This window comes from Pongo abelii, chromosome 11 (assembly GCF_028885655.2).
Source record: "Pongo abelii isolate AG06213 chromosome 11, NHGRI_mPonAbe1-v2.0_pri, whole genome shotgun sequence".
Classification (NCBI taxonomy): domain Eukaryota; kingdom Metazoa; phylum Chordata; class Mammalia; order Primates; family Hominidae; genus Pongo; species Pongo abelii.
In genome coordinates this window covers 136,973,343-137,000,557 of record NC_071996.2, presented here as the reverse complement: position 1 = coordinate 137,000,557, position 27,215 = coordinate 136,973,343, and the positions used below count along the sequence as shown (strand labels likewise).

At 50.9% G+C, this 27,215-nt stretch overlaps 1 protein-coding gene across 2 annotated transcripts in view; it reads right to left on the bottom strand.

Moving 5' to 3' along the window:
• Nucleotides 1–27,215, bottom strand: part of DGKD (diacylglycerol kinase delta) — a 121,289-nt gene that overhangs the window by 4,165 nt on the left and 89,909 nt on the right. For both annotated transcript variants that reach the window (XM_024243619.3, XM_024243620.3), the window contains exons 11-28: nucleotides 26,255–26,394; nucleotides 25,220–25,304; nucleotides 23,787–23,881; nucleotides 23,593–23,692; nucleotides 22,565–22,838; nucleotides 21,813–21,962; nucleotides 20,897–21,025; nucleotides 15,755–15,851; nucleotides 12,943–13,053; nucleotides 10,813–10,909; nucleotides 10,480–10,587; nucleotides 9,411–9,524; nucleotides 7,894–8,028; nucleotides 7,443–7,594; nucleotides 5,327–5,438; nucleotides 4,836–4,928; nucleotides 3,626–3,745; nucleotides 580–697 (exon numbers count right to left, since the gene is read on the bottom strand). In XM_024243619.3, coding sequence (XP_024099387.1) covers nucleotides 580–697; nucleotides 3,626–3,745; nucleotides 4,836–4,928; nucleotides 5,327–5,438; nucleotides 7,443–7,594; nucleotides 7,894–8,028; nucleotides 9,411–9,524; nucleotides 10,480–10,587; nucleotides 10,813–10,909; nucleotides 12,943–13,053; nucleotides 15,755–15,851; nucleotides 20,897–21,025; nucleotides 21,813–21,962; nucleotides 22,565–22,838; nucleotides 23,593–23,692; nucleotides 23,787–23,881; nucleotides 25,220–25,304; nucleotides 26,255–26,394 — 2,230 coding nt within the window. The remainder of the gene's footprint in view (nucleotides 1–579; nucleotides 698–3,625; nucleotides 3,746–4,835; nucleotides 4,929–5,326; nucleotides 5,439–7,442; nucleotides 7,595–7,893; nucleotides 8,029–9,410; nucleotides 9,525–10,479; nucleotides 10,588–10,812; nucleotides 10,910–12,942; nucleotides 13,054–15,754; nucleotides 15,852–20,896; nucleotides 21,026–21,812; nucleotides 21,963–22,564; nucleotides 22,839–23,592; nucleotides 23,693–23,786; nucleotides 23,882–25,219; nucleotides 25,305–26,254; nucleotides 26,395–27,215) is intronic.

Genomic DNA, 27,215 nt, shown 5'->3' with positions numbered 1-27,215 from the left:
AATATCCAGGCTTGGAGGCCTCTCCAGCCCCCGACAGCACTGAATATGGCCTGGGTATTCAGGGCTGATCCTTCAGACAGAGAGTTTAGCTCCAATTTACTGACCCAAAGGAACAATGTCCTTTAGGACCATATTCGATTGATTTCATCACCCACAATCTCTGGTGGCCTGGGCTTCCCAGCACAGGAACCTCGGCCAATGCATCGATTTATCAGGAACCAGCAGCCCAGGAGGGAGCAGGCAGGGCATGCCCCAGCGCGGCCTGAGTCCAGAGCTTTGTGTCTCCAAGTTTGTCTTGTCACCACTGCTGTCTTCCTCCCCACCTCGAATCCCTCAACTCAGGGCAGGCAGAAAGCCAGAGAGCACGTCAGGGCCGGGTGTGACAACGGTCAGAGGGGAAGCAGGCAGGGTGGAGGGCTGCAGCTACCAACAGACAAGTGTGGTCGCGGGACCGGGGGTTACAGCACAGGGACCAAGAGGGAGGAGCTCAAGGGTTAGGGAGAAAGCAGAGACCAGGAGAACGGGGCTGAGCCCGCAGGCGTGGACGGCCAGAAACACAGGCGGGAGAGAGGCAGGTACCCGGGGCTCCCAGGCTACTGTGAGCTTCTTTGTTCTTGTTGTTTTTCTCCTTTTTAAACTTGGTCACGAGGCGGAATTTACCACTGCGACTGCGCTTGGCAAGATCCAGCATCACACTCTGTTGGGGAGAGTAAGAAATACTGAGAATCAGGCTGCAATTGGTCACAGCCTCATGCCCATCTCCACCAGAGAGGCTGGGAGGGCAGGCAGGGCTGAGATGAGGGGGAGCTGGGAAAGACCTCTTGTGCCTGAAAGGGCTTCTCTCCCTTATTGATTCTTGTATTTACTGTTGATTTTAGTGACTGTTAAAGTGGTTTCAAAGTGATCATAGTGTCTATTTTTATCATATTCTACTTCCTTCACTTTACATGTGCATTTCTCATGAGATTTAAAAACTTTTTGAAAATATCATAAATATCAGTATCTAAACAAAAATTATTAAAATAACCTCTTTAGCCAATCTTCTAGTGTTGGATTGCTGGGCTTTGATTATTAGTATTACGAGTATCTGTCTAATGAAAACTAAATGATGAGTTAATGGGTGCAGCACACCAGCATGGCACATGTATACATATGTAACTAACCTGCACATTGTGCACATGTACCCTAAAACTTAAAGTATAATTAAAAAAAAAAAAAAAAAGAAAACTCTTCCTGCATTTTGCATTCTTTCCTTGCGATCCACTCCCTGAGGCAGAAGAGCAGAGGAAGGGTGAGCAGCGGAGCCACACAGGGGCTCGGCCTCTGCTCTTGACAGCCATCAGCAGCAGCAGCCTCTACACAGAGCACTGCCAGAGACGCACGGAGGTAACACTGCCTCACTCTGTGATGCGCTCTTTATAAGAGACACTCCAAATAAAGCTTGAAAGTAAAACTATGAAAAAATATAGCAAGCAAGTAGACTTGAAGATAAAAAGAATTGCTAAAGATAAAAGGATCATTATATAATGATAAAACCTATGGGTACCTAATAACATAGCCTCAAAATACATGAAGCAAAAATACACATAACCACAAAGATAAACTGAGACATCTACAATTATGGTATTAGAGTTAACTGATATATCAAGAAGAAAAAATTTCAGTAGGAACTTAATGATGTAAACACAACTGCATACAAGGTACATTTATAAAAACCACCTATTGGGCCATAAGGCAAGTCTCACCTCAATACATTTCAAAGGACTAGTAACATACAGACCACTGCTTGGAGCATAGTAAAATGAAGTTAGGGAAATAAAAAACAGTCTTGAATAGCTAATTTAGATGCTTATTATTTGGCACAGTTTCGTGACTATTATAACTGTCATAAGTTTATGACCATACATAACGATTATTGTATTTTACCAATATAAAGTGATCCTCTTTTTATCATTTATTGTCTTACATATGCAATTTTATTTTTATGTTGTTACTTTGGATTTTTTTTGGTGTTTTAATTATTTTTAATCTTTCTGTATCATAAATTTCTATTAGGAGTATGAGAAAAAGAAACAGGACTCTTGTGAGCAATATATGGTTAGGTTTCTTTTTAAACACAACCTGAGAATTTACTTTTAAGAGAAAGCCATGTCATTTTTCTGTTATCTTATTTTCATGCTGTTAGCGATACCCTTGCTGGTCCTTTATTTTCTTTTACAATATAAATTGTATTTTATTTTTGTCCTTGGTGGCAATTTGGAAAATATAAATCTTTTCAGCTCTATTAGAAATTACCTTTAAGCTTAAAAAAAATTTTTTTTTTAATAGAGACAGGATCTCACTATGTTGCCGAGCCTGGTCTCGATCTCCTCGGCTAACATGATCCTCCCACCTTGGCCTTCCCAAGTGCTGGGATTACAGGTGCGAGCCGCCACGCTTGACCCTAAAAACATTACTGACTCTATATTTCTCCAAGTACGAAAGTCAAGAATGTTGTTTGTAACGTTCTTCCACTGTAAGAGGAGGAATTTAACATGCTTTCCTCCCCCGATCCATGTCCTCTTCCCAGCCTCTCACCTCACTGCCCACTTTACTGGCCTTAATTTAATCTGGTATTATAGGGCTATGTCACTGTTACATCTGTTGAATCGTTGTATATTATTATTTTTGTAATTTTGGGTAAAATGTTTTAATCACCTTTACAATGAATTATTTAATGGATTTTGAGGAGCTTGCCCTGTCCTTCTATACCCAAGTGCCCTCACTGAGAAGCTGCTGAGCTTCATCCATCGGCTGGAGTGCCTGAGTCAGTTTCCCATGAAAGGACTGCATGCGTCAAAAAACGCCCCAGGGCCCCGGAAAGAGGGTGCTGTGCAGCCGCCCACCTCTGTCCCCTTGCCTGACTGCTGCCCACAGGTCTCACAACCCCACTGGGCAGAGGTGCCCAGGCTTGGCGTCTTGCAGTTATTTGCCTTCTGCAACTGTACTGCCCAAGATGAGCTTTCCTCACGGCCCCTTTGTGTTCTATCTCTGAAGCAGGGAAGCCAAGAGACAGGCTGGGGTTTGTCCTTGTCCAGACACGGCCCTCTCCAGGGCTCCTTCAGCCAGCACTCCCTGCAGAAGAAGGTGACTCCACCCCAGGGTCCTCTATGCCCCGGGTCCTCGGGTCCCTCCCAGACCTGCAACGAGCTGGAGTCTTTCCGTTCACACAGGAAGAGAGTGTGAGTGGGGAGTGGCGCATACCAGCTGCGCCCTGTCCACAGCAAGATCCCAAAAAGCTGCCATTTATCCCATGATGCATCTCCACCCTCAGGGGAGGCTGTGGGGCTGGGGTCAGCCTTCCTTCTACCCACTGTCCAGGAAGCCCTGCAGTTCTGTTTCAGAGCACAACAGGTCCCTGGTCCTCAAGGGGCACTCTTAATCCCAGCCCCGAACTCCTTCCTACCTGCTGTCCCTCCCTGCCTTAAAGGGCATTTTAATAGTGAAGTCCGGAGAAGGCCCCTCAGGGGCTGCCAGAGCGACACCATCTTGATCCCAGAGCTACACGGGTCACAAGGAACACAGGCACGGCAGGCGAGAGCCACCATGTCCGGGAGACCCAGGCACAGCCCTATGAGCCACATACCTCTTCGTCGCCGGGCTCTGCGGACTGGCAGAGCCACGGGGTGTCCGCCAGCCTCCTGAGCTGTCGGTCCATCTCGGCAAGAGCACTCCCCAGCTGCTCCTTCTGAGGCGGATCCAGCTGCTGCTCCAGGCGGAGGGAGGGAGGGAGAAATGGAGAGTGTGCGCTGCTGATCAGCGCGAGGCCCAGGGGAGTGAGGTCCGCCCCAGGGCTCTGCTCTGCTCTGATCACGGCGCTCACTTTCCAGAAACGAAGTCCCAGAGCACCCGAAAAGGAACCAAACCCAGAACCTCACTTTCTAAGTAGTGCTGGTGAGAGAATAAAACTGTCCATCGGTCAACGATGAATTCACATACAGCAAGGCTGACACCTGACCTGCTTGTGTCCCTCTGTCAGCAAGGGGGTCAGAGCCATTCACCTGTGCCAAGCAGTGCAAATGCCGTGGGAAGCAAAGTCAGCAGTTGTGCCTTGCAGGACGCAGCAGGAGGTGTGCAGTGAGGACATGCGTGTGACCACGGGACGTGTGGGACGAGGGGAGGCGTAGAGTGAGGACTTCTGTGGAGTGAGGAGATGCGTGGAGTGAGGAGGTGCGTGGGGTGAGGAGGTGCGTGGGGTGAGGAGGTGCGTGGGGTGAGGAGGTGCGTGGGGTGAGGAGGTGCGCGGGGTGAGGAGGTGAGTGGGGTGCGGAGTGGAGGGCTGGGAAACCACACCTGGGGCGGTTCTCCGGTTGCCGAATCTTTAGCAAGCCCCTTCCTCCTCCTCATCTTTAAAACCAGAAGGCTGGCCAATCCGTCTCTCAGGCCTCTCCCTGTTCTAGCCCCTGTAATTCAGTAACAGCCCCACGGCTGCCCCAGGGCTGACATATCAGCCGGTTTTGCGCAGCTGAGCATGGAAGGTGCCTAAGAGTGTGGCCAGCTCTCGGCAGGAGCAGGACTCTGCACTACAGGCTTCTAAGGTAGAAAAGCATCTTCTGTCCACGACGACAAGGGTGTTTCTGCTGCAAGCGCTTCTCGCATGCTTGAGACAACTTGACTGAGGGGTTGCCAGCAGGGGTGGGCACCAGCCGCACAACAAACCAAATGACCTCTGCAGCCCATTCCTTAAGACCGGGAACTCTGGACTAAAGTGCGCTGCCCTGTGTGCCCAGCAACCTGGCGACAGCAGTCGTTTCACACACAGCCCGAGCCCTGCTGTCTCTGTGGCACCAGCTTACCAGGGCCATCTTCCCAGACAGCAGCAGCTCCGTCTCACTGCGCAGAGCTCTGAAGTTATTCACCATTTCCAGGACGAAGCTGCAGTTGAGCCCCTAGGAGAAACCAAGGCAAATACGCATGAGGGCGGGGGGCCGAACATGCACGGGCCGGGGGTGGGCAGCGAACGTGCGCTGGGAAGGCTGAACATGCACGGGGAGGGCGGGGGGTTGGGGGGCCCGAACATGCACCGGGAGGGCTGAACATGCACGGGGAAGGCCGAACATGCACGGGGAAGGCCGAACATGCACGGGGAAGGCCGAACATTCACGGGGAGGGCCGAACATTCACGGGGAGGGCCGAACATGCACGGGGAGGGCCGAACATACACGGGGAGGGCCGAACATGCACGGGGAGGGCCGAACATACACGGCGAAGGCCGAACATGCACGGGGAGGGCCAAGCGCGGCAGACGCTTAGAAGCAGCCAGGACTGAAAAGACCAGAATAGCTACCTCTGTGGTTCTGGGCTTGCCATACACACGGTCCATGGACTTGGAGCTGGCATTGACGGCGTGGGCCAGTTCCTGCTCCATGTCCCGGTGAGACTGAGCTATTTCTCGGATACTAGAGAGGAAGAGAAGCACAGGCAGATGTCAGGCCAAATGGAAGGGCAGCCTTTCACAATACGCATCTGAACACGGCCCAGGTACCACCTGGAGGGCTGATGTGGAGGGCAGGCCCAGGAGGACGACAGGGATCGTGGCTCAGCCCAGCAACCGTTCAGTCACAAGCTTGGGCACAGGACGACCAACCGCAAATGGGAGGGCTTACACGAGAAATCTGATGTCAAAATCCAAGATTTTCCAGGGAGAGAATGTACAAAATGAGGCTTACAACCTGTAAAATGGCCAGTGGGCAAGTGTCAGTGTGCACAGGCCCACTGCAGAGGCTGCTGCAGTACGGCACAATCCCCACAGCCTTGCTGGAACCTGTAACTGGCCGGTCTGTCCCTGGGGACAAAAGGACCCTCATCTGAACAGGACAATCCTGGTGTAGTGATGGGCTCTGAGCCAGACCCCAGATAGCAGCCCTCATAGGGAAGACAGTGAAAGCACAAGTCACACCAGGTCCCAGGGAGGCTGAGATGTGGCTCAGGCAGGTGAGATCGGGGGACAGAGACTATAGGAGCAGTGCAAGCAGAGGCAGCGGGGCCATCCTGTCCTGACCCTGTGGAAACAGGCCACTGCCAGCAGCTTCCTGCAGTGCTGTGCAAGTGCACCTTCCAGGCAGGCCACAGGGACCACCATGGGCTTTGAGGGGACAGGGTAATGGCTTTCCAGGGGAGGCCACCAGAAGCCCACTGCACAGCAAGGAATGAGCTAAACTGAAGTCCTCCAGCCCCATCACTGATCTGGGTGGGGTGGGGATGGGCGAGGACAGGGGCCACAGTGGCACCAACTCCTGTGGCAGAGAATGCAGCGCCAGGAAGGACTGCAGCCGGTATGCAAGTGCAGAGCGAGGAACGCCGGTGATGACTAGAACAGCGACCACCTGCTCGACAAGAGCCAAAGGCTGGCACAGACGATCCATCTGCACGCCAGGGCTGGGCAGGCTGCCTGGAAGGGCACACAGCATGCCGGGCACAGAACCGATGGGTGCACCTGTCCACAGCCAGGAGAAGAAGGAGCCCAGGGGAAACAAGAAAGGGACACCAGGGCACCAGCCAGCGTGCGGCCACGGGGAGGAGAATGCAGGCAGGAAGGCCCCGCACCGGTGAAGAACCACAGGTGCCAGCTGGGAGGGACTCACAGGCGGCACCCGCACAGGGCAGGCGAGGAGCAGGAATGGCAGACAATGCTGACCACCAGCCACGAGGGACACAGTGGCTCCAGGGGTGTTTCTAGAAGGCAGGTGAGAGGAAATGCCCCTAGCAGTTGTCTTTTTTTTTTTTTTAAAGTAAACTTGAGAACAAAGAGCAAGCCTGTTCTCAGGGTAAAATGAGGGCAAAGTGAAGGCGGCTGTCAGCGGGCTGCCCTTGGGAGCCAGGGCAGCGTTTTTTTGTTTTGTTTTGTTTGTTTGTTTTTGAGGCAGAATCTTGCTCTGTTGCCCAAGCTGGAGTGCAGCCGCGCTATCTCGGCTCACTGCAACCTCCGCCTCTGGGGTTTGACTGATTCTGCTGCTTCAGCCTCCAGAGTAGCTGGGACTACAGGTGCCCGCCACCACACCCGGCTAATTTTTGTATTTTTAGTAGAGACGGGGTTTCACCATGTTAGCCAGAATGGTCTCAATCTCTTGACCTCGTGATCTGCCCACCTTGGCCTCCCAAAGTGCTGGGATTACAGGCGTGAGCCACCGCGCCCGGCTGAGCCCGGGCAGGTTTTAAATGAGTGGCCCTGAAAATCACAGTGGGCTTTAGGTTCCAGCCATGTAAACTCCAGGCAAGTTCTGAAAGACCATTGGGGAAATGAGCCAGAGCTGAGGGCACACGGAAACAGGCTCGGCCCTCATGGGTAATGCAGACCCCACAAAAGTCAGGAGCAGCAGCTCCATGCCCCAGGGGCCTTGGAAGAGTGCAGTCCCAGGGACCCCGGGGGAGGCTCATGCGCAACGCAGAGGGCAGGAGCCCACCTGTGAATGAGGACCCCTGCCGCCTGCCCAAACTGGTCCATCTGGGTGGCCTCCTCCTCAGACAGCATCTCCGGGTGCAGGGAACAGGATGGAGGGCGGGGCAGCTCGCACTTCTGCTTGTCTTCCCAGGACTTCAGGGTGCTCTCAAATGCCTATGGACCCGAAAGCCCGATTACACCTGCTGCTCTGAAGCATGCGTCTGACTGCGACAGACACTATGGGGATGCCAAGAGATCACAACTAGAAAGGGATAAATGGGACTTTTTTTTTTTTTTTAACATTATGGGAAGGAGATGGTCCTAGAAATTACTGCCCTATTAGCTTAATCGTTGTGTCTTAAAAAAAAAAATCCTAGAACAAAACACAAAAAGCTCCAGCTCTTAACAGTGTACACAAGAGCCCACAGGTGAGCCCTGGACCCCACCCAGGTACCGCGGGCGGCCGCTCTTACCCTGTCTCTGGTCAGTGTCTGCGCCCGGTTCTTGTGGACAATCCGAATGTACCCTGGCGGCTGGACCCAGGCCTCTCCGTCCACCTGCACAGGCACGCCCTCATCCCCAAGGATGGAGATCTTCACCGTGCGACACTGAGCAGACATCATAGCCATTACTCATGCTGAGCCAAAACCCCCAGGGGTTTAAAAGTGCTATCGGCACCACCATGACCTTCCTGCTCCACACACCCGTCCCTGCCTTGCAGGACACCCCACCTCCGCCTCTGGGATGGCGCTCCACCTGCAGCTAGCCTTCTGCTGTTGTGTCACTCAGCCGAAGGTCTGTTCTCCCACTGTCCCGCCCCATCCTGCCCCATCCCCTCACTGAGCAGTCAGTACAGGAGACCTTGGTGCTGAGACAACAGGTGTCAGAACCCAGGGGCGGGGGTGTTGTAGCTCCCAGAAGCCACTGGGCCCCTGCCACGTGAAAACACCCCCAGAAAAGAGCAGATGGCACAGTGAATGACGACGAGCCATCCATCATCATCCTGTTCCTCCTTTTCAACAACAAACATTGCCAAAGAGTGAAAATTGTGAACTTCAAGCAGCCTACAGCTAAGGGTAGACGGTGCTGGAAGAGACCAGACAGTCGCAGGCTGGGGTTCAGCCAGTGGGTGTCATCAGCACCCTCCCCCGCCCCAGTGCCTGTGCCTGGGTACAGAGTCCTGACCCATCCTCACAGACAGACCGCCCTCAGCCCATCGCTGCTGTCAGAAATAAGCCATGGGGGCACCCCCAGCCCTTCACCACTCGGCCTCAGAACCGTGATCAAGGGCCCCAGCTGGAAATCCCCCCACACCCCACACCAGAGCCATGGGCTCCGTCCCCACCTCCAGCTGCGGCTTTGACAGCTACAGACACAGGCAGAGTTCAGCCTGGGTCTGCTCTATCTCATCCCACCTCAGAGGAGACAGGCAAGGCTGCGGCTCAAGCAGGATACACATTTTGAAAGAGTTATCTTGGCCGAGTGCAGTGGCTCACGCCTGTAATCCCAACACTTTGGGAGGCCAAGGTGGGTGGATCATTTGAGGTCAGGAGTTCGAGACCAGCCTGGCCAACATGGTGAAACCCCGCCTCTACTAAAAATACAAAAATTAGCTGGGAATGGTGGTAGGCACCTGTAGTCCCAGCTACTCCGAAGGCTGAGGCAGGAGAATCACTTGAACCAGGGAGGTGGAGGTTGCAGCAAGCCGAGATTGCACCACTGCACTACAGCCTGGGCAACAGAGCAAGACTCTGTCTCAAAAAAAAAAAAAAAAATTAAAAAGAGTTATCTTGAGAATTTAACTGTCAAGCATAGCACGAGGAAAGGGCTCTTGCCCAGGAAGTGGGGCCACGAGCTGTCCAGGACAGGACATGAGGCAGCCACATGGCCCTGGAAAGCACCCACCCTCCCAGGCTCCATGTGCTGCCCCGGAACTTAACACACTCCGGGCTGGGGACTCGGCCAGGCACCCCAGGACCATGGCCACTACCTGGGCAATCCGATGATGCTGCAGCCTGATGACTCGAGAGACGGCCATCTGCATGCTGCCGAACACGGCGACCACCTCCAGAATCTTGTCATCGAATGATGGAGCTGCGAAAGTCTGCAAGGGACACGTTAGAGCTGACCACCACTCCACACATCCCCGCGCACAGGCCGCCCCTACCCTCGCTCCTTCCCTCTGGGGGTCAGCCCCTCCTAGCTGGCGGGAAGTTACCAGGTAACTGCACTCCTGAGGGGCTTCATGTTGCAGGCCCTGAATCCAGCTGCCTGGAACCAAATCCCAGCTCTCACCTCAGCAAAGTTACCGAATCTCTCTCTCCCCCATTTCCTCATGTGTAAAATGGGGAAACTAACGGCACGCTCCTCCAGGGCTGTCACTAGGGCCAAGTGAGTTAACACTGCAGAGTGCCAGGACTGGGGCCAGCACACACCACGTGTGCAGGAAGCGCTGAATGCTTCTATTCGCTATTACGTACAAAGGACGGTTTAAACCAGGTTTAAACCTATCAACACCTTCCCACAGTTCTTAACACAAATTCCAAACTTCTTCCCCAACTCACACAGCCCAACGTGACCCAGGCCCTGCAGACCTCTCCTGTCTCTCCACACCCCTGCTGCCCGCTGCAGTCAGGGCACCTCTCCCCCATCCGCCATGTGCCTGCCCTGTCTTGACTCTGAGCCTTCATCTGTGCAATTCTCTCTGCCTGGAACAGCCTCCCCCTCTCCTCTGCCCACCTAACTTAGCCAACTCCAAGTCATCCTTCAGGTCTTGGCCTCCCAGACACTTTCCCTGACCCTCCTTCCACGTCACACCCGCTGACCGCATCTGCTGACCACAGACCCTCGCTGACCACCTTCACTGACACATCTGCTCTGCTCAGCCCTCTAGACGATGAGCTGGGTGGGGGACCCCGTCTATCTTGTTCTCCACGGCAGCCCTGCTGCTGGCACAATGGAAGAGCTGGATCCACCCCAGACACAGCAGAACACCTCCCTGCTCTCAGACAGCTCTTCCCCACTGAGCTCAGGCCCACCCGCTCACACCCCATACATACATCGTCTTCTTTGGTCCCCCCCCAGAAGTTGGTTCCTCCGGCATAGCTGGGAATGTTAAGGACAGCAATTCCCTGAAGACTGGGGAGTGGGATGGGTCGCCCATCACACTGAGCAGCAGAGACACAGAACAAAAGAAAAGAGAAAGGCATGAGTCAGCCGCTCCTTCTCTAACAGCTTCCCACCGCCAGGGGCTCAGGAGCACAGCTGTGGCCAGGGCATCCCCAGGCAAGTCCCTGTGCACGGAGGAAATGGTCAACAGGAGAAGCAACGGGCCTGGCAGTCTGCTGATGGATGGAGGCCAGCCTGCAGGTGACAAGGACCCTCCCACTCACCTCCAGCAAGACCTTTTGCTCCAGGTTCTTGTAGGTTCTGTGCAGCAACTCTTTGGTTCCAAGAACTCCATACCACATCATGTTCTTGGTTCGGCTCCTAGAAACAGAAGCAAAGACTTGCCATGGGTCTGGGCTTTCTTCATACAGTTAACCAGAATCATTTCTGTGAAAGCTAGGAACAGCATCTGACCCACAAATCAGCTACATTTAACAATTATTTACAGCAGTAACATCTGAAGGACACATTTTTGTTTTTGCAGATATGCATAAAAAGATACGTTTACCAATAGGAAATTTTGCTCAATAGTAACATTTTGCCAAGAAAGTAATCATGCCCTAAAAGGTAAATAAATAAAGTTAAAACATTATAGAACCCTATAAAAAAACTTCTACACATCCTGATTTTTTTTCTGGCTAAAAAATTATGCTTACCATAGAAAAACTGGAAAATATAGAAGAGCACCAAGGAGAAGACACTCCTCATAATTCTCCATGCATAATCCAGCACCTGTATGCACCCTCCACACGCGCTAATGACAAATGCCAAGTGTGCTATGTATTTCCTCAGTCTTCTTTGCATATTAATTTCCAGTTGCAGTAACTTGTTTACAGTTTCACGACCTACTTGATCCACTTTACCCTGCGCCGGCAATGCTTCCTTCTGTCGCCACACGCTCTCTGCAGACATGGCCATCCTCAGCCGGGCACTGCTCTACCACAGCTTATCGAACCAATCCCCTTGACTACACTCCTCCACCCCATGCCTGAGCTCTGTAAATGACACACTAGGAGTCCCTTTGTACCTACTTCAACCAACATTTCCAATGACTTCTGCAGAAATTTCGAATGACATTTGTAGAAGTGGAATTTTTCTCAGGAGAACTTTTCAAAGCTCTCAATACAAACTCAAGAGAGGTTTGACCAGGGTTCCAAGGCTCTAGAAATGTATTATGCATGCCCCTGTTCCTCAACTACTTATTTTACCCTGCTAAAGTAAGTGTATTTTTATTTTAATACTTTTCCCAGTGATTTTTGGACTAACAGGGATTTTTAAATGATCTGACGTCACCATCCTGTGCTGTACAGGGATATGTCCCTGGGGCCCCTGAGCCATTTTCTCCTGAATGGAAGAGCCTCAGAGTTCAAAAGTTCTTTCAGTTCTGATGCTTTTGTTTTCCTAGAAATTTCCAACTACATGTAACCTGAGCAATGACTAAAGCTGGCCCCTCAGGTGTCAGCATGGCTCCTCGCAAGGTGGCAGTGACGCCATGAGGAGGGCGAGGTCACAGGGGGCCATGTGGCTTGGTTCATTCAAGCCGATCCTGACTCAGCGGACGAAGACTCCAGCAAGGGTCTCCCAGCTTCTGGGTCAAGGACTGTTCTCTGCACAAACACCGTCAACCCCCACACTCATTTCTCCCTCTCTGTAGTTTTAATCATGTCAAAGCTGAACGGCCTCTCTGATTATTACTGTGGGGTGGGGAGGGAGACATTTCTCCCTCACTTCTTGTGTTTCACAGACAAGAGGGAATTCTACATCAGCCCAGGAAGAAAAGCTTGAGAAGAGGGACCCTTCTCATTTTTCTCCATTCTCTCTTCAGGCCAGGACTGAGTATCCAGTAATTTTAGGGGAAAAAAACTGAAACCCCCAGTGATGCCCCTTGGGGCTCCCACGCCGCCGTCTTCCTGCAGAGGTTGGACTCAAGGGCCTTGTGGGCAGGCTCGGCTGTGATGGGGGAGAGCCAGCTAGGGTGGTGATGAACACACAGACCCTCCCACAAACAATGCTGGGCACCTACGTAATAGGTGCAATAGCTTCTTGGCACACCTGCCGCTTTTCTGTAGTATCACGGACTTGGGGCTCTCATTAAGAGACGCAGCCATTCCAATGACCACCATCACTGGTTTTCCGATGTTGAATTTCCCTTGACCTGGCCAGCCCGAGAGGTGCTTCCCTTCCATCTCTGAAAGCACCCGTGCTTCTGACAAGGCGATCTGGGCTCCATTTCTGCCCCCCGCCTTAGCATTCTGCACGTTCTTTAACCTGCTGACTCCAGAAATCTGTTACTGTCTGGAAGGAGAAGCCACAAAGACGCAAAGGACAGACGTGCTCCTGAGCCTGTTACCTACCTGCACTTCTCTGGGTGCTCATCGCGCTTGTTGTTAAAGTCCAGGGAGATCTTCGCATCCAGGCCAATGCCAAAGTAGTTGTTCATGACACATTTCTCCGTGTAATACTCTCTGCAAAGGTGAGTTTTAAATCAATTACAACAGCCCTGCTGAGCAGTCTTATTTCAGACTCCCAACCTCTCAGCATTTCTCTTCCTTGGGGAAAACTGATAACTTTTTTTTTCTGATAAGAGATTTATTAAGATATACACTAGGTAATTTACCAATTTAAAATGTACAATTCAATTATTTTTAGTATACTCAGAGTCATTTAACCATCACTAGATAATCGATTTTAGAGCATTTCATCCCCCTAAAGAGAAAGCCTGTACTCCTGCCATCAGCAACTAACTCTCCATCCTCACCATCCCTGGCGCCTCTCATCTACTTTCCACCTCCACGGAGGCACCTCTTCTGGGCAGTTCACAAGAATGGGATCATGCAGTCGTGGGCTCTGTGTCTGGCTCCTTTCTCTTTCTCAGGACGATGTTTTCAAAGTTCATCCATGTTATAACATGTGTTAGCGCTTCATTTTTATTACCAAATAATACTCCATTGCGTGGCTAACCCGCATCTATTGACCTGCTCATCAGCAGACGGACACTGGGATGTTCCACGTTTTGGTTATTATTTAGGAACATTTGCATACAGCTTCTAGCGTGGACATGTTTTCAGTTCAATCCCACATGGCCCCACAGTTCTGCGCCTGCTGGTCACACGGCAGCTCTGGGCTGAACCTCCAGCAGAGCTGCCGGACTGTTCTCCACAGCAGCTACCCATCTTACACTCCACCAGCAGCACCAAACCTGAAGACATGTTTATGGCACAGAAACTCACACATTTCAACTCCGGATCTCAAAACATTTCTCAAACATCCCTAGTTACAATCAAAGCTGTTGCCAAATTAAAAAGGAAAATGACTTGAAAACATCCATCCCAGCCCCACAGCACAAGGCTTCCCTTTCCCTATGTGCGACAGACGAGGAGAGACTCATCTCATTCAAGTTTCTTCTCCCCACCCAGCTGGAAGTCCTGCTCCTGCAGCTCCCCCAGCTGCTGGGAAAGCCCAGCCTGGCCTTCACCCTCCCCAGCCCCAGGGTCACACTGGGGTTTCCCCCAAAGGGCAAGTGGATGAAGGGAGGAACCCCTGTTCCTCCACCCAGAGGCTGCAGCCAGGAGAAGAGGATGTTCTGGAAGTTCCCAAAGAAACTCAAGGGGTGGATGGGCTTGGGAACACTGCTCGGGCCAGAATTCTGACACGCTTTAGCTTACTGAGCCGGTGCCGCCGGATCTGAGAACAACCAGCACGTGTCAGTGTATTTATGATCCATCTAATTCAAGTGCCCAACAGCTGAGCCAGAGCAAAGCTCTGGGACAAAACTGTTTACCAGGCGGAAGATCACGTGCCTGGCCAGCATGTATAGGTCCTGGGAAAAGAGAGAGATCCAACCGAGAGAAACAGGACAAAGAGATGAGGGAAGGCAGCAGAGAGACTGGGCTCAGGGGCCTGGAGCAGGAGGGGCGGCAGTGGCTGGGCAGTGGAAGATGACAAGGTACTGGGGCCTGCTCAGGCCCAGCTGCAATGGGGCCTACACAATAAGGCCCAGGCACACACCACGGCAGGAAGGCAGCAAAGGACAGCTTTGTCTCCCCAGGTGAAGAGAAGAGATGAGACCACCCAGCTGAGCAACAGAAGTGGAAGTTCCACAGTCTCAGATGAAGGAGACAAAGGAGATATCCAGTTCAGGGGCCCTTAGGGACAGTGCTCACGGTAGGACTACAGCTCTGGCCTCCCCGAGGAAAAAAGCCTCAGGAGGCCTGAGAACTGGAGCCCCAGGCAGCCCCAGGGGAGGAGGAGACTAGGCCACGAACAGGGACACTGAAGTGTTGTACCAGGCCAGCACCTGGAATCTAGGGGTCCACTTTCCCAAACCCAGAGCCTCTGTGAACCACACATTTCTTCCTGTCACTGTCCCTAACCACTCCAGAAAAATGGCTGGCCACATTTAACCAACTGCCACCAGCTGCCAAGAACCTGCAATCAGCCAGCAGAAAGATGAGTGTAGAAAAACAGGTTTTCAAAACACCGCTTGTCTCCACAATGGTCTCCAATACCTAGGAAGACTCCATTAAACTGCCATATACATGTCCTCACTGCCTTACAGGCCAGCAGAGGAAGGCCTTGTCCCCCAAGGAGTAGCAGTGTCAGCACGCAGGCACACAGCAGCCCTTATAAGCCTCAGTGCAGGCCGGTGTCTCCCTAAGGTGCTCGGAGACATGAAGAAGGCACACAGAGGACCCTCCAGCCCAGAGTCTATGGTTCTGCATCACCAACAAGGAGAGCAGGTATTAGAGGAAAGCAGGAGAAGGGATGGCAAGAGGAAGATGGCAGGCTGTAAGCAGAAGTCAGTGAGGTCCAGCCAAGGTCATGGGACAGTGACCACGAAGAGCAGCACAAGGGCAGCTCCCGGCAGGAGCAGCTGAGCCTGTGAAAAGCCTCGGGAGGGCATGCAGGCTCAGGGGACGTCAAGCAAGCACCGTGGGACCTTGGGAAGGAGACGGGAGGCGTGCGCTTTGCCTCTGCAGCAGATGTGCAGTAGTGGTTTCCAGCTGCACTCCTTAAGTGGAATCTCCACGACTTCTCAGCCTTCCTTATCAGCTACCACCAGCTGGGCAACTGCTCACCAATTTCTCTAGTTAATCCTGAGATCTGTTTTCTACGCACTAGCAGCCATGTAACAATATGACCACTTGGTTCATCCCTCATACTCACAGGGTTTCTGGTTCAGCGTTGAAGGGATCAGCATTAATTAACAGGCGACTGATGACTGAGCCACCAGGCAAGGAACCAGACATTCCAGCCCGGACATCTGTAAAGGAGATACAAGAAAGAGTCCATCTGTAAAGGACATCTGTAAAGGAGATACAAGAAAGAGTCCATCTGTAAAGGACATCGGTAAAGGAGATACAAGAAAGAGTCCATCTGTAAAGGACATCGGTAAAGGAGATACAAGAAAGAGTCCATCTGTAAAGGACATCTGTAAAGGAGATACAAGAAAGAGTCCATCTGTAAAGGACATCTGTAAAGGAGATACAAGAAAGAGTCCATCTGTAAAGGACATCTGTAAAGGAGATACAAGAAAGAGTCCATCTGTAAAGGAGATACAAGAAAGAGTCCATCTGTAAAGGACAGCTGTAAAGGAGATACAAGAAAGAGTCCATCTGTAAAGGACATCTGTAAAGGAGATACAAGAAAGAGTCCATCTGTAAAGGACATCTGTAAAGGAGATACAAGAAAGAGTCCATCTGTAAAGGACATCGGTAAAGGAGATACAAGAAAGAGTCCATCTGTAAAGGACATCTGTAAAGGAGATACAAGAAAGAGTACATCTGTAAAGGACATCGGTAAAGGAGATACAAGAAAGAGTCCATCTGCAAAGGACATCTGTAAAGGAGATACAAGAAAGAGTACATCTGTAAAGGACATCTGTAAAGGAGATACAAGAAAGAGTCCATCTGTAAAGGACATCTGTAAAGGAGATACAAGAAAGAGTCCATCTGTAAAGGACATCTGTAAAGGAGATACAAGAAAGAGTCCATCTGTGAAGGACATCTGTAAAGGAGATACAAGACAGAGTCCATCTGTGAAGGACATCTGTAAAGGAGATACAAGACAGAGTCCATCTGTGAAGGACATCTGTAAAGGAGATACAAGAAAGAGTCCATCTGTGAAGGACATCTGTAAAGGAGATACAAGAAAGAGTCCATCTGTAAAGGACATCTGTAAAGGAGATACAAGAAAGAGTCTATCTGTAAAGGACATCGGTAAAGGAGATACAAGAAAGAGTCCATCTGTAAAGGACATCGGTAAAGGAGATACAAGAAAGAGTCCATCTGTAAAGGACATCTGTAAAGGAGATACAAGAAAGAGTACATCTGTAAAGGACATCTGTAAAGGAGATATAAGAAGAGTCCATCTGTAAAGGACATCGGTAAAGGAGATACAAGAAAGAGTCCATCTGTAAAGGACATCTGTAAAGGAGATACAAGAAAGAGTCCATCTGTAAAGGACATCGGTAAAGGAGATACAAGAAAGAGTCCATCTGTAAAGGACATCTGTAAAGGAGATACAAGAAAGAGTCCATCTGTAAAGGAGATACAAGAAAGAGTCCATCTGTAAAGGACATCTGTAAAGGAGATACAAGAAAGAGTCCATCTGTAAAGGACATCTGTAAAGGAGATACAAGAAAGAGTACATCTGTAAAGGACATCGGTAAAGGAGATACAAGGAAGAGTCCATCTGTAAAGGACATCGGTAAAGGAGATACAAGAAAGAGTCCATCTGTAAAGGACATCGGTAAAGGAGATACAAAAAAGAGTCCATCTGTAAAGGACATCGGTAAAGGAGATACAAGAAAGAGTCCATCTGTAAAGGACATCTGTAAAGGAGATACAAGAAAGAGTCCATCTGTAAAGGACATCTGTAAAGGAGATACAAGAAGAGTCCATCTGTAAAGGACATCTGTAAAGGAGATACAAGAAAGAGTCCATCTGTAAAGGACATCTGTAAAGGAGATACAAGAAAGAGTCCATCTGTAAAGGACATCGGTAAAGGAGATACAAGAAAGAGTCCATCTGTAAAGGACATCTGTAAAGGAGATACAAGAAAGAGTACATCTGTAAAGGACATCGGTAAAGGAGATACAAGAAAGAGTCCATCTGTAAAGGACATCTGTAAAGGAGATACAAGAAAGAGTCCATCTGTAAAGGACATCGGTAAAGGAGATACAAGAAAGAGTCCATCTGTAAAGGACATCTGTAAAGGAGATACAAGAAAGAGTCCATCTGTAAAGGAGATACAAGAAAGAGTCCATCTGTAAAGGACATCTGTAAAGGAGATACAAGAAAGAGTCCATCTGTAAAGGACATCTGTAAAGGAGATACAAGAAAGAGTACATCTGTAAAGGACATCGGTAAAGGAGATACAAGGAAGAGTCCATCTGTAAAGGACATCGGTAAAGGAGATACAAGAAAGAGTCCATCTGTAAAGGACATCGGTAAAGGAGATACAAAAAAGAGTCCATCTGTAAAGGACATCGGTAAAGGAGATACAAGAAAGAGTCCATCTGTAAAGGACATCTGTAAAGGAGATACAAGAAAGAGTCCATCTGTAAAGGACATCTGTAAAGGAGATACAAGAAGAGTCCATCTGTAAAGGACATCTGTAAAGGAGATACAAGAAAGAGTCCATCTGTAAAGGACATCTGTAAAGGAGATACAAGAAAGAGTCCATCTGTAAAGGACATCGGTAAAGGAGATACAAGAAAGAGTCCATCTGTAAAGGACATCTGTAAAGGAGATACAAGAAAGAGTACATCTGTAAAGGACATCGGTAAAGGAGATACAAGAAAGAGTCCATCTGTAAAGGACATCTGTAAAGGAGATACAAGAAAGAGTACATCTGTAAAGGACATCTGTAAAGGAGATACAAGAAAGAGTCCATCTGTAAAGGACATCTGTAAAGGAGATACAAGAAAGAGTCCATCTGTAAAGGACATCTGTAAAGGAGATACAAGAAAGAGTCCATCTGTAAAGGACATCTGTAAAGGAGATACAAGAAAGAGTCCATCTGTAAAGGACATCTGTAAAGGAGATACAAGACAGAGTCCATCTGTGAAGGACATCTGTAAAGGAGATACAAGACAGAGTCCATCTGTGAAGGACATCTGTAAAGGAGATACAAGAAAGAGTCCATCTGTAAAGGACATCTGTAAAGGAGATACAAGAAAGAGTCTATCTGTAAAGGACATCGGTAAAGGAGATACAAGAAAGAGTCCATCTGTAAAGGACATCGGTAAAGGAGATACAAGAAAGAGTCCATCTGTAAAGGACATCTGTAAAGGAGATACAAGAAAGAGTACATCTGTAAAGGACATCTGTAAAGGAGATACAAGAAGAGTCCATCTGTAAAGGACATCTGTAAAGGAGATACAAGAAAGAGTCCATCTGTAAAGGACATCTGTAAAGGAGATACAAGAAAGAGTCCATCTGTAAAGGACATCGGTAAAGGAGATACAAGAAAGAGTCCATCTGTAAAGGACATCTGTAAAGGAGATACAAGAAAGAGTCCATCTGTAAAGGAGATACAAGAAAGAGTCCATCTGTAAAGGACATCTGTAAAGGAGATACAAGAAAGAGTCCATCTGTAAAGGACATCTGTAAAGGAGATACAAGAAAGAGTACATCTGTAAAGGACATCGGTAAAGGAGATACAAGGAAGAGTCCATCTGTAAAGGACATCGGTAAAGGAGATACAAGAAAGAGTCCATCTGTAAAGGAGATACAAGAAAGAGTCCATCTGTAAAGGACATCTGTAAAGGAGATACAAGAAAGAGTCCATCTGTAAAGGACATCTGTAAAGGAGATACAAGAAGAGTCCATCTGTAAAGGACATCTGTAAAGGAGATACAAGAAAGAGTCCATCTGTAAAGGACATCTGTAAAGGAGATACAAGAAAGAGTCCATCTGTAAAGGACATCGGTAAAGGAGATACAAGAAAGAGTCCATCTGTAAAGGACATCTGTAAAGGAGATACAAGAAAGAGTACATCTGTAAAGGACATCGGTAAAGGAGATACAAGAAAGAGTCCATCTGTAAAGGACATCTGTAAAGGAGATACAAGAAAGAGTACATCTGTAAAGGACATCTGTAAAGGAGATACAAGAAAGAGTCCATCTGTAAAGGACATCGGTAAAGGAGATACAAGAAAGAGTACATCTGTAAAGGACATCGGTAAAGGAGATACAAGAAAGAGTCCATCTGTAAAGGACATCTGTAAAGGAGATACAAGAAAGAGTACATCTGTAAAGGACATCGGTAAAGGAGATACAAGAAAGAGTCCATCTGTAAAGGACATCTGTAAAGGAGATACAAGAAAGAGTACATCTGTAAAGGACATCTGTAAAGGAGATACAAGAAAGAGTACATCTGTAAAGGACATCTGTAAAGGAGATACAAGAAAGGCTGTAGCTGGTCAGGAGCTACAGCCTTAAGAGAAGCTGGTGTCTCTGAAGCTGGTGGACCGGTATTCTGCAGAACGTTATTATAATTAAATGTTTCTAAAATTATGTATAACCATGTCCAAATTTTGCCAATAGTCTTAGGTCAAAAATCACTGGAACAAAAAAACCATACTGGGTGGCAGAAACCAACACCTACAAAACATACAAAAAAATGGCTTCTGAGGTGTGTGCCTGTGGTCCCAGCTATTTGGGAGGCTGAGTGGGGAGGATCACTTGAGTCCAGGAGGTCAAGCTGCAGTGTGCCATGACCACACCACTGCACTCCAGCCTAGGCAATAGAGAGAGAGAGAGAGACCCTCTTTAAAAAAAAAAAAAAGGCTTATAGAGTCAGTTTTCATGTTCTCATTAAATGTAAGCCACTCCACCAAAATGATCTCTGAGAGTTCAGGCTTAAGGCTTTATAAGGCTGCCTTCCTAAGAAATGAACATCAAGGAATGCTCCAGGTGGCCAGGACCTCACCCTCCCTGCGCCTCCTGCGACCACGCTAGAAGCACGGGACGGTCCCTCGGGTTCCCTCATCAGGCCGGCCACCTCCCTTTTCCACTCAGATAATTCCTTCATTCTTCCAACCCCGACTCAAGCATCACCTCCTCAATGGCGCCTCCTGGGCTCCTTGGGTGCTTATTTGGGTACTACCTGGCTTTTATCAAAAAAAAAAAAAAAAAAAAAAAAAAAGCACTTTTCATACAGTCGTATAAATTTTTAAATTCCACCTATCTTTCTCAGGGGCCTATAAACTCTCCAAGGGCAGCGAGCCCATCTCTTTCAGTTTGACGAGACCAGCGTTGTGCTAGGGCCCCCCCACCGGTCCCTCCTGCTGGCCACCACTCACTTGGGTACAGGATCTTGGTGTTGAGCGCAAGCAGGCCGTCCCGGCTTCCCGGCTGGGGTGGAAGGGAAGCAGAACTGCCCAGGGACAGACTTCCTTTGCTGATCAGCTTTTCACACGGAGATTTCGACACTGTAACAACAGAGGAGAAAACCTTAGAGCTGTCTGGAATAGACTGTGAAATACCTGGGGGGTCCTTAGCGACATGAACAGGTGGGAGGGCTGAGGAGGGAGGGCTGAGAACCACAGGCAGTTGCATGAAGTGTGTGGGACAAAGAAGGGGGCGGAGGACCAAGTGGGTACACATGATGTTTGGGGGGTTGGGCTCATGGAGAGGGTAACACAGGCCACAGGTGGCAGCGCTGGAGGGAGGGGTGAACCCAGTCAGTCCGGGCTGTGGGAGGCGGAGCGCACACACAGCAGAGCTCTGAGTGGTGGCCTTGCAGTGGCTGTGGATCAGTTCTGAGCACGGGCCTCCCAGCAGCCCGCACAGGCTGGGGGTGCCCTCCACCAGGGCCTGCGCTGTGGGCTGTTCCAGGAGGGGCAAGGACAAAGAAGGCCCACCCTCACCCACCCGCCTTCCCTCTGCCAGACACAGCCCCTTCCGAGCAGTTCTGGGGCCCAGTGTGGTTCCAAGGAAGCAGTGAGGGCAGGACACAAGTGCTCCTCAGGGAGGCAGTCCTCGCCCTGATGGAGGGGGTCTCGCGGGTTCTACTGGTGTCCACCAAGACAGACCACACACACCTCAAGGGCGCGCACAGGAGATGCACAGAAACAGGCCTTGGGCGGTGAATTTTTATGTAACCAAGTGGCCAAAGCAACTATGAGAAAGCACCCTAAAACCTCCCCTGGAAGCCCACTACGCCTCACCACAACCAAGCACACCGTGGTGGGCAGAGGGAGGTGGAGCCACAGGTACCTTTGCGCTGGCTCCTCCCCTTGGGGACCCCGAAGCTCTCGCTGTGGGACAGTGGTGGGCACACTCTGTGGTCCATCGTCTCCTCTGACTCAGAGAGGCCCAGGACGAAGCCCTCCTGCTCCTGGGTCTGGGCATTCTGCTCATCGACAGCTGTGCAAGGAGAGTGTGTGCAGCTGAGCACGCAGGTGCAAAGCCAAGGGCGCCGTCAGGCTGGGCGGAGGGCCCCTCCTCACCCCACGGCCTGATCTTCCTCAAACAACCTCTGGCTAAAGGCTTGGACTCTGAACCCCCACCCCCACCCATCTTCCCCCTGGTCCTGGCGCCGGGGCCGGGCATCCCTGCTAACAGGCTGGGAGGCCTGGAACCCTTGCAGGGGAAGGCAAGGGATGCAGAGGAGCCTGGCGCAGGCTGGAGGGCTGCAAGCAGGAGGAGCGGCTGCATGGACGCGCGGGTGTGCGGGTGTGAGGCTGTGACCTCAAGGCTCTCACAGGAGTGAGACGCTTATAGTGAAGTCAATGAGGGCCAGGAAAGAGGTCGAGGGGAGGCAGCATGAAGGGGTCTGAGGGTGTGAGAGGAGGGTGGAGGGAGGGCAAGCAAACTCGCTGGGGGTCTGGTGCTTGGACATGGGTGGAGAGGGCCGCAGTGGAGGTTTTCTCAATGTGCACCCCTCCGTCATCTCCGTGTTCAGGGGACGCTGGGCATGCCCCCGTGCTGGCCTGAGGAAAGCCCCTCCTCATCACAAGGCCAGTCACCTTTTTCTGTGTGTTCTATGATCTGACGAATCGCTTTCTTCAGGCTGTTGGCTCTCAGCATGAGCTGTTCTCGAGGCCGGAATATTTGCGGCCGGGCCGGGCAAGCTGATGCCACCAAGCGGTCCCCGGTGGAGCCGCAGACGCTGCCTGGCGCATCTCCATCTTCAGCCTCCTCGGCAATGGTGGGGGGCGGGTTGGGCAGAGAGGACGAGGCCTGGGACTCATCATCCAAGGTCTTGAGAAGGGAATCCAGCTTCTCTTTCAGGACAGAGCACTGAACAAGGAAAGGAAATGGCATGCAGAGCTGAGGCAGGAGAACAGGGTCTGGAGGCAGGGAACCTCAGGCCATTTCACCCAGACTTCCTAGAACTCAATCAAAAGGTAAATCCTGACTCTCCATGCCTAAGTAACAAAAGGACCAGAGGCTACTCCCTTTCGCAAATCCCCACCTTTCCCGCCCCGGCAGGTGGGAAATTGGGGAAATTGGCTGTCCTGGGAAATTGGGGAAATTGGCTGTCCACAACCAACCAAACTGACTGCGAGCTGAGTCTTAGTCTGCATAGAAGTGCAACTTTGTAACTTCACCTTAGCCTCTGATTGGTGGCTTTTTGCAACCAATCAGATGTTTGCACAGCAGTGTGACCTTTGTAACCACTTCAGGCTCTGGTTGGCTGCTTTCTGCCACCAATCAGACTAATTGCAGGCTACCACTTCATTTACATGAGGTGAGCATGAAGTGGACAATGGTATACTTCTAGGGGGTATTTGGACCCAAGAAGATTCTGTGTCTGGGCCCATGAGCCGCTGCTCAGGCAGCTCCCACACTGTGGAGTGTACTTTCATTTTCAGTAAATCCCTGCCTTCGTTCTTTGTTGCTTCATTCTTGTCTTCCTTTACTGTGTGTTTTGTCTAATTCTTTGTTCAAATCACCAAGAACCTGGACAACCTGCAGTCATGGGCCTCTACTGGTGACAGAGCAAGCTTCTCGTTGCCTCAATGCTCCTCCCACCCAGGGCACGGGAACAGACCTTCTTGGCCATGACCTCTGACTCCTCCGAGCTCTCGGTCGTCTTCTCATAGGCTTTCCCCACCCGTGCCACAAAGTCCTTCACCGTCTCACAGAGCACTCTGTGGGGAGAAAAACAGAAAGACCCTTCTAGAAAGGCAGCTCCAGGCTGGGGGCCAGGGCACCATGCCCTCCCCAGGGCCACCAGGCACTCACTTGGCCGAGGAGATGACCACCGAGTGCTGGTCCGAGGTGAGGATTTTAGAAAGGTGGGCTGCAACTGAGTCTTCATAGAAGAGAATCTGCTGCACCTGCAATCACCCCAAATGGCCAGGACTGTTGGTCTCTGTGACAGCAAGCTCCACGACAGCCCCAGTGACTCTGTCACCCACTTCTTTGCCAGCACAGGCTGGGAAAGATGAGTCTCTCCTAACAGACACTGTCTGACCCAGCCAAGCCTCAACTCACTTCTGACGCTAAGCTGGGACTCACCTGGTGCTAGGTGAAAGATTTTAAAAGCTTCGTCAAGCTGCAGGCACACTGCAAATGAATCTCCTTCAGTCTGCGATCCCAGCACAGCCTGTGCTAGGAGCTTTTGTCCTGACCCCTACTCATCCTGACAGCAGCGTGCTGGCGGGTCGGCTCCAGGTTTGGGTCCGTTTGCAGCAGAGGCTGTTTCCACCTGGCTGTGAGCCGCATCTGGACACACACTCTTGCCCCCACCATCTGCCTGGACACACACTCTTGCCCCCACCATCTGCCTGGACACACATTCTTGCCCCCACCATCTGCTCTGGCTGTCAGAAGGGCAGCCCTATCCCTGTGGGATCCCTGCTGTCTTTAGGACCCAGCCCCAGGGTCAGCAAACTTCACTACTGGCCAGACAGCGAATATTCTGGGCTTCCCACACACACTCTCAAAAATTTAAAAAAAAAAGGAAAAATAAAAAATGTACAAACCAGTCTTCGCTTGCAAGGCCGTGGGCCCAGGCACATCTGGCCTGCAGGCCTTGTTTGCTGACCGTTGCCCTAGCCCCTGACAAAAGCTCACCTCTTTGTACTACCCCACCCAGCACTGCACCAGCGCAAAATGTAAACTAAAGACAAAGTCTGTTCTCTGAGAGAAACTGTAGGAGTGTTAAACACAACAGTAACAATCACCGAATGAAAAGAACCACCAGCTGGACTAGAGGAGGCCCAGCGAAGGGCAGCTGCAGACGCCACAGAGAGGTGGGATGGGGCAGGAGCCGGGGGCTAGGGGAGAGCCGCGGCAGAGCCGGCTAGAGCATTCGAGGCACGTGGGCACCGCGGCGGGGGAGGGAACGGGCACGCACCGTTTGGGGCTCACTGAGCAGCTAAGGAGATGCACAGACAGGGTGGGAAGGCCATCAGGAGGACCACTCCACCACCCGGCAGGGCCTATGACAACCCCAGGAAGCCCCTAGAGGGTCACAAAGCCCAAAAGGCCCCTGCCAAGGGGAGTGAGAATCCTCTCAGCCATGGGTTCATCCTGTGCCTCCGCAGGCCTGACTGTGACACCCCAACACCAAAGGGGAGGCGTCTCTGCAAGGGAGGTGATGCAAACCGCTGACAGGACAGTTCAGATCACATCAGCATGCAAGCAGGGTGTGAAGAACAGGCCAGCAATACCTCGGAATCCTCGCTGAGGTCTTCGGTGACGGTAGAGGAGGAGGCCTGCCGGGGGAGCTTGGCCTCGTATGCCATGACGCTCCACCTGCACACACAAGGTCAGCTGCACAGGCGGCAGGACGTGCAGGCCCACAAGGGTGGACCCTGCGCCATCCGCTTTCACGGCTGGCAGCCTTGATCTTTACACAGTTTCTGACTTCATTTTTAGGCCCTTGGTCTTGACTCTGTCCCATAACTTGGCTGAGAACAAATGTCTGCACTCCACAACTAATGGCAGTACAGCTCCATGAAAGAGAGGAAGGTCTCCCATAAATGGCTGCCTTGAGATAAGATGCTGCTTCTAGGAGAAATTGATTTAACCTCCTCAAGAGAGCTGCAAATGGCTCAGCCAGCTGGCCCAGTGAGATGAGCATTTCATAGGCCCCAAGGCACATAGAGGAGGCCTGAAATGGTGGGGGCATTGCAAAACCACAGCTGTGCTCAGAACTCCAGGCTTCTGGGAGCAACTAGGAAGGCTAGGAGGCATCTCATCAGCACCCCATGTGCCACAGGCATGTGGTCAGTGAGTGCCAAGTGTGTCACTCGGAATAAGAGTACCTCACTCAGGGAAGGTGTCACAGTGGCTTTAGGCACTAGAGGATAATTTCCCAAAACTACTTCTGGGAACAGAATATGGGAAAAAGAAACTGTTCAAGTAAGCGACAAGGAGCACTCTTTGTATGGGTATTAGATCTTGGGCTGAAGCAGCCAAAGACGGCGCAGCCACCTTCTCCACGGCCCTGACACACTCAGGCTTGGCCTCCTGGGAAGACCAGATCATTCTAGGGCATGGCTGGTTCTTAACCTGTTTTGTTTTTATCCTTGTCATTATCTGACCAAATATCAAAGACTATCAGAATATATGCTCAGGTCAAATCTTTACAAATAATTTCAGAGGGCCCATGTTTTCCACAGACCCCAGGTTAAGAACATCTGGTCAAAGGGACCTGTCTCTCAAAGTCTTCTCATATGGCACCAGAGCACATCCCCACTCACCTGTCCAGCATCTTAGTGCTGGCTCTCTCCAACTTCTCCAAGATCTGGGGGAGCTGGGTGTCGTCATCACAGGCTGAGCCCCAGCCCAGCACTCGGGCCAAGTCGTTCCCTGTGCCGAGTGGCAGCACTCCCAGCTGACACTAAGGAAACACGAGGGACGATGTGCAGGCAAACACCTGGGGGCAGAGGGGCCACCTCCCAGCCCGCAGCCCTCCTTATCACCCACCCTGAGGGTTACATCAGCAATGTGGGGATATGACCTAAAACTATGCAGCTTACACATTATAGGCAGAGCCCACTGGAGGGGACAGATGGCATTTTCCTTGGCAATGAGACAGAAACATGACTGCCCTTGAGATAAGATGCTGCTTCTGGGAGAAATGGATGAGCCACAGGTCCATCTCTCAGCTGTCATCACATCTTGATGGTCAGCCCCTCACACGCTCTCTGACCTGTCTCCCAAATCCCCCTGCTTCCCATTTTCACCACCACGACCACAACCCCAAGGAATCACTCTGATGCCTCGCCACCCATCCCTCCATCCACTACAGCATCTCACTCACTAATGCCAAATTCTTCTTCCAAAAACATCACTAGGATCACTTCTCTCCTCTAAATCCTATCCAAAAAAGGTGCCAGGACCATCCTCAGTCTGGAGGCCACCCTGAAGCCTTGCCAGAGCTCAGCCTCTGCCCGCCTGCCTGCTGTTCCACGAAGAGACCTCATGCATTATTCAGGCCTCACCCTCTATCTGGATTCCCATCTCAGAGCTCCAATGAGATCCCACTACACCATTCCATTGCTTAGGAGGCCTCTTGAAATGCCCACTGCCCAGAGCTCACCAGCCTTTGACTCTGACAATGGAGTGACCAGGGCCATGAAGGCCTGCGGTGGAGTGTGTGGGGAGGCGTTACTGTCCTTGAGGCAGGAAACCTGCCGTGGTCCAGCCTACAGCACCGTA